Source organism: Uranotaenia lowii, chromosome 3, assembly GCF_029784155.1.
Source record: "Uranotaenia lowii strain MFRU-FL chromosome 3, ASM2978415v1, whole genome shotgun sequence".
NCBI lineage: Eukaryota > Metazoa > Arthropoda > Insecta > Diptera > Culicidae > Uranotaenia > Uranotaenia lowii.
This window is the reverse complement of record NC_073693.1, coordinates 326,813,198-326,820,309: the sequence shown is the minus strand read 5'-3', so window position 1 is coordinate 326,820,309 and position 7,112 is coordinate 326,813,198. Positions and strand designations below refer to the sequence as shown.

Genomic DNA, 7,112 nt, shown 5'->3' with positions numbered 1-7,112 from the left:
TAAAAATGACAAAAATGACAAAAATGACAAAAATGACAAAAATGACAAGAATGACAAGAATGACAAAAAATGACAAAAATGACAAAAATGACAAAAATGACAAAAATGACAAAAATGACAAAAATGACAAAAATGACAAAAAAGTCTAAAATGACAAAAATGACAAAAATGACAAAAATGACAAAAATGACAAAAATGACAAAAATGACAAAAATGACAAAAATGACAAAAATGACAAAAATGACAAATATGACAAAAATGACAAAAATGACAAAAATGACAAAAATGACAAAAAATGACAAAAATGACAAAAATGACAAAAATGACAAAAATGACAAAAATGACAAAAATGACAAAAATGACAAAAATGACAAAATGACAAAAATGACAAAAATGACAAAAATGACAAAAATGACAAAATGACAAAAATGACAAAAATGACAAAAATGACAAAAATGACAAAAAATGACAAAAATGACAAAAATGACAAAAATGACAAAATGACAAAAATGACAAAAATGACAAAAATGACAAAAAATGACAAAAATGACAAAAATGACAAAAATGACAAAAATGACAAAAATGACAAAAATGACAAAAATGACAAAAATGACAAAAAATGACAAAAATGACAAAAATGACAAAAATGACAAAAATGACAAAAATGACAAAAATGACAAAAATGACAAAAATGACAAAAATGACAAAAAAAATGACAAAAATGACAAAAATGACAAAAATGACAAAAATGACAAAAATGACAAAAATGACAAAAATGACAAAAATGACAAAATGACAAAAATGACAAAAATGACAAAAATGACAAAAATGACAAAAATGACAAAAAATGACAAAAATGACAAAAATGACAAAAATGACAAAAAATGACAAAAATGACAAAAATGACAAAAATGACAAAAATGACAAAAATGACAAAAATGACAAAATGACAAAAATGACAAAAATGACAAAAATGACAAAAATTGACAAAAATGACAAAAATGACAAAAATGACAAAAATGACAAAAAATGACAAAACTGACAAAAAATGACAAAAATGACAAAAATTACAAAAATGACAAAAATGACAAAAATGACAAAATGACAAAAATGACAAAAATGACAAAAATGACAAAAATGACAAAAATGACAAAAATGACAAAAATGACAAAAATGACAAAAATGACAAAAATGACAAAAATGACAAAAATGACAAAAATGACAAAAAATGACAAAAATGACAAAAATGACAAAAATGACAAAAATGACAAAAATGACAAAAATGACAAAAATGACAAAAATGACAAAAATGACAAAAATGACAAAAATGACAAAAATGACAAAAATGACAAAAATGACAAAAATGACAAAAATGACAAAAATGACAAAAATGACAAAAATGACAAAAATGACAAAAATGACAAAAATGACAAAAATGACAAATGACAAAAATGACAAAAATGACAAAAATGACAAAAATGACAAAAATGACAAAAATGACAAAAATGACAAAAATGACAAAAATGACAAAAATGACAAAAATGACAAAAATGACAAAAATGACAAAAATGACAAAAATGACAAAAATGACAAAAATGACAAAAATGACAAAAATGACAAAAATGACAAAAATGACAAAAATGACAAAAATGACAAAAATGACAAAAATGACAAAAATGACAAAAATGACAAAAATGACAAAAATGACAAAAATGACAAAAATGACAAAAATGACAAAAATGACAAAAATGACAAAAATGACAAAAATGACAAAAATGACAAAAATGACAAAAATGACAAAAATGACAAAAATGACAAAAATGACAAAAATGACAAAAATGACAAAAATGACAAAAATGACAAAAATGACAAAAATGACAAAAATGACAAAAATGACAAAAATGACAAAAATGACAAAAATGACAAAAATGACAAAAATGACAAAAATGACAAAAATGACAAAAATGACAAAAATGACAAAAATGACAAAAATGACAAAAATGACAAAAATGACAAAAATGACAAAAATGACAAAAATGACAAAAATGACAAAAATGACAAAAATGACAAAAATGACAAAAATGACAAAAATGACAAAAATGACAAAAATGACAAAAATGACAAAAATGACAAAAATGACAAAAATGACAAAAATGACAAAAATGACAAAAATGACAAAAATGACAAAAATGACAAAAATGACAAAAATGACAAAAATGACAAAAATGACAAAAATGACAAAAATGACAAAAATGACAAAAATGACAAAAATGACAAAAATGACAAAAATGACAAAAATGACAAAAATGACAAAAATGACAAAAATGACAAAAATGACAAAAATGACAAAAATGACAAAAATGACAAAAATGACAAAAATGACAAAAATGACAAAAATGACAAAAATGACAAAAATGACAAAAATGACAAAAATGACAAAAATGACAAAAATGACAAAAATGACAAAAATGACAAAAATGACAAAAATGACAAAAATGACAAAAATGACAAAAATGACAAAAATGACAAAAATGACAAAAATGACAAAAATGACAAAAATGACAAAAATGACAAAAATGACAAAAATGACAAAAATGACAAAAATGACAAAAATGACAAAAATGACAAAAATGACAAAAATGACAAAAATGACAAAAATGACAAAAATGACAAAAATGACAAAAATGACAAAAATGACAAAAATGACAAAAATGACAAAAATGACAAAAATGACAAAAATGACAAAAATGACAAAAATGACAAAAATGACAAAAATGACAAAAATGACAAAAATGACAAAAATGACAAAAATGACAAAAATGACAAAAATGACAAAAATGACAAAAATGACAAAAATGACAAAAATGACAAAAATGACAAAAATGACAAAAATGACAAAAATGACAAAAATGACAAAAATGACAAAAATGACAAAAATGACAAAAATGACAAAAATGACAAAAATGACAAAAATGACAAAAATGACAAAAATGACAAAAATGACAAAAATGACAAAAATGACAAAAATGACAAAAATGACAAAAATGACAAAAATGACAAAAATGACAAAAATGACAAAAATGACAAAAATGACAAAAATGACAAAAATGACAAAAATGACAAAAATGACAAAAATGACAAAAATGACAAAAATGACAAAAATGACAAAAATGACAAAAATGACAAAAATGACAAAAATGACAAAAATGACAAAAATGACAAAAATGACAAAAATGACAAAAATGACAAAAATGACAAAAATGACAAAAATGACAAAAATGACAAAAATGACAAAAATGACAAAAATGACAAAAATGACAAAAATGACAAAAATGACAAAAATGACAAAAATGACAAAAATGACAAAAATGACAAAAATGACAAAAATGACAAAAATGACAAAAATGACAAAAATGACAAAAATGACAAAAATGACAAAAATGACAAAAATGACAAAAATGACAAAAATGACTGTTGAGGATTTCATGGAATGACCTTCGTTGCTACCAATGGAAATATATCTCACCTTGTTCTTATCAGTGAGATCGAAAACCCACTACCTTATGTCATCCCATCGGCGAGTGACTGAGTGATACGGGGCCAGCAAGATCACCATACCGATGACCATACCAGCGGGCGAAATTTAGTCTTCGTCAACCATCCGTCGGGAACGCACTATAGGGGATACCCTTGCGCTTTTATTTTGTGTTAGAATAAGTAAACTTTAGAGTAATAAATTTATATATTAAGTGCAATAAATGTTTCAACTAGTTAGGAATAAATGTGTGTTAATAGAAACCAATAAAAAGTGTTCGCGTTTGTAAAAAACCGTGTGTGAATCATTTGGACAAAGAAACTTTGTGCATGCAACCGCATGCTAAACTCAACCACTCGAGGTCATTGAACCTGTGCCTGTGGAAGGGACATCAGGGCTCGCTGGACACCACGTGCGACTCAACGGTAGGACCGAGTTTTTTGCCCTGACCCCAAACATTGGTCCTTCGAACCGGATATATCGGAATCGGAACACTTGCATGCTGACGCGGTTGGGACCGAAACCGCCATCGCGACACACTTAGACGCCATCCTGTGCATGATTTGAACGCCATCGAGTCTGGGACAAAGGATCTTTTGAACTCTGCATGATTTCGGCGCCATCGCGGTCGAAACAAAGGATCTTTGGAAATCCGTTGCATGCTTTGGGCGCCATCGTGGTCTGGATAAGGCATCTTCAAATAGCATGCATTTTTGGAACTGATGACCATCTCCATTGCACTTTCGTGTCATCGAGCTTCGGGAATTGGACAGCTAGAGCTGGTCGCGGAAAAGGTTTTCCAGGTTAGTAAAGAACACGTTCTCTAGTATATGTCCAGCCGTTGCAAATAGTTCATATTCTAACACAACTTTTCGATCGTTGCCCATACGATTGACTACACGTTCCCGAGGGTCAACTAACGGATTGGTTGAGGTGCCATCAACGGTTTTCACCATCGGAATCGGGTGGGAATCTACAACAAACGAAGACGAAGGAGGAATTTTACGTGGTAGGCAGCTTACGATTGCCACGAATCGGAGCAAACGCTACGGGTCGGTGGACAGGAGTTCCATTTATCGAATTACGGGTGCCTAGCGACTACAATCGACATTTTGCGGAAGTGCAAACGGTGCACTTAAAGACGATCTGGCCTGCGATCGAGGAATCCGCGTTCGGGTGTATCGCACGAATACACACGCGAGGTACCTGTTAGCGAGAACAAGGCTTGGGCTTCGCGGAGCAGATTTTTCGTTAAGGTAAATGCTGCAGTATATGCCCAGCCGAAGCTGGATTTTTTGGGTTACTACAATAAATATTTCACTCTCCAAAATACACTGGAATACAAATTTTTACGAGCGCATCCCTGCTTTCATCGAGTTTGGTACTTTTGAGTACTTGTATGCGAATTGGATAATAGTTGGTCAGCCTTACTTGCCTTCGAAGTTGTGCGAATGTTCGTTACTCTGATTGGATGATTTTGGAAATTACTTTCAAAAGCGAGGATATAGTCATTCGGCTCTGCGGCACCGTAGGTTCTTCCAGGTAAGAAACACGGTATATGTTCTACGCCGAAGTTGCCTATATTGTTACTACATTGCTGTTTTCACCTTCGATACACTGCTGCGAAACATTTACGAGTTTTCAACTATCGATACAATCCTTGAGGCGGAAGGCACATTGCGTTGGTTCGGTTGCCGGTTGCGGTTGGTCACGTTGGCTTCGGCTGTCGCACTAGTTTTTCGGTCAGGTAAAAAGCCCTAGTATATGTCTACACCGAAGCTTTGGACAATCAGCCTGCTACACCAAGACATTATTTCTTCCCCGAACGTGCGAGGTCGCCAAAATGCCGCTGAAGAAAACAGAGAAGTCGACATCGGTCCGGATGCTTCAATCGAAATTGAAGGGTCTACACTTATCCTTTCATAACATCGTGAAGTTTGCGGAGGAGTGCAGCACCAACATATCGGTCAACCAAATAACAGTTCGTTTGGAGCGATTGGACGAGCTTTGAGAAAAAATTGGCGATACCATCAGTGAAATCGAGGGCCACGAAGATTTCACTAGCGAAGAGGAGGTTTTTCTCAAGGAAAGGGCTGACTTTGAGAACAAGTACTACGATGTTAAATCCTATATGTTAGATAAGGTTAAGGAACTTCAGGGTAATGCTGCTTTAGAGCAATCAACGCGCAATGTTGAAGGGTCTCTCCCAGGTTTGGTTGATCATGTACGTCTACCACAGATCAAATTAAAGTCATTTGATGGAAATATCGACGAGTGGCTCAGTTTCCGGGATCTTTTCACATCGTTGATCCACTGGAAAACTGAGTTGCCTGAAATTGAAAAATTTCATTACCTCAAGGGCTGTCTTGAGGGTGAAGCTAAAGCCTTGATAGATCCTCTGAAAATTACAAAGGCGAATTACCAAATAGCATGGGATACTTTGGTGAAGCGCTATCATAACAATAAGGTCCTAAAAAAGAGGCAGGTTCAGGCTCTTTTCAAATTACCAACATTGGGCAAGGAATCGTTGGTAGAATTGAGGTCGTTACTGGAGGGTTTTGAGCGGATTGTCCAAACCTTGGACCAGGTGGTTCAAGTAGCAGACTACAAGGATTTGCTTCTCATCGATCTTCTCAGCTCACGTTTGGACCCAGGTTCTCGTCGCGCATGGGAAGAAGCGTCATCTGCCAATGAACAGGACACCTTGAAGGATTTAGTCGAATTTGTTCAGCGTAGAATTAGGATTCTAGAAGCTTTACCCATCAAATCAGTTGAAGCGAAATTAGATTCTTCGTCTGGAGCGAGAAAGGTGCCAGGACAATTTCGTTTGGGGCACAACGCGATTCAATCAGGTGGAACTAGATGCCCGGTGTGCTCAGCGTCGCACTGGTTGCATAATTGCTCAACGTTTCAAGGGATGCCAGTTTCACAACGAGAAACAACAATTCGTAATAACGATCTCTGTCGAAATTGCCTTGCGAGAGGTCATCAGGCCCGGGATTGCACCTCCAAATATTCATGTAGGCAATGCAAAGGTCGTCACCACACTTTGGTGTGCTTCAAGGCAAACGGGAAGCAACCAAGAAGGACTCCGTTCGTTCAAGAAGGTGGAAAATCTAGAGATGGTGGAAATTCTTCGACTCCCAGTACAGATCAGGCGGTTTCTAACACGGCGGCCAACGAAAGGGTTTCTTCAAATACTGGTCGAGTAAAGGAAACAAGGATACTTCTCGCTACAGCAGTGGTTCTCATCGAAGGTGAAGGTGGAGTCAAATGTCCAGCACGAGCGTTGTTAGACTCAGGCTCCGAGTGTAATTTTATGTCGGAAAAATTATGCCAGATGTTGAAGGTTACGAGAAAGAGCACGGATGTGTCTATCATCGGAATAGAGAATTCCTCCGCCAAGGCAAGGTTTCGCGTAGCTGCAAGGGTTCGTTCTAGAGTCTCGGATTACGACCAGAACATGGAAATTTTGGTATTGCCTAAGGTCACCGCGAACTTACCATCAAAATTGTGCAGAGCCAATTATGCTATGTGGGAATCATCCTTTGCACGAGAGCCGAATCCAACACTTTAA

General features: G+C 34.2%; 1 protein-coding gene across 1 annotated transcript; it reads left to right on the top strand.

The window, feature by feature from the left end:
• Positions 1-5,666: 5,666 nt before the first annotated feature.
• LOC129753814 (uncharacterized) lies at positions 5,667-7,112 on the top strand. The gene has a single exon (XM_055749663.1). The coding sequence runs from the start codon at positions 5,667-5,669 to the stop codon at positions 7,110-7,112; it is 1,446 nt and encodes a 481-aa protein (XP_055605638.1).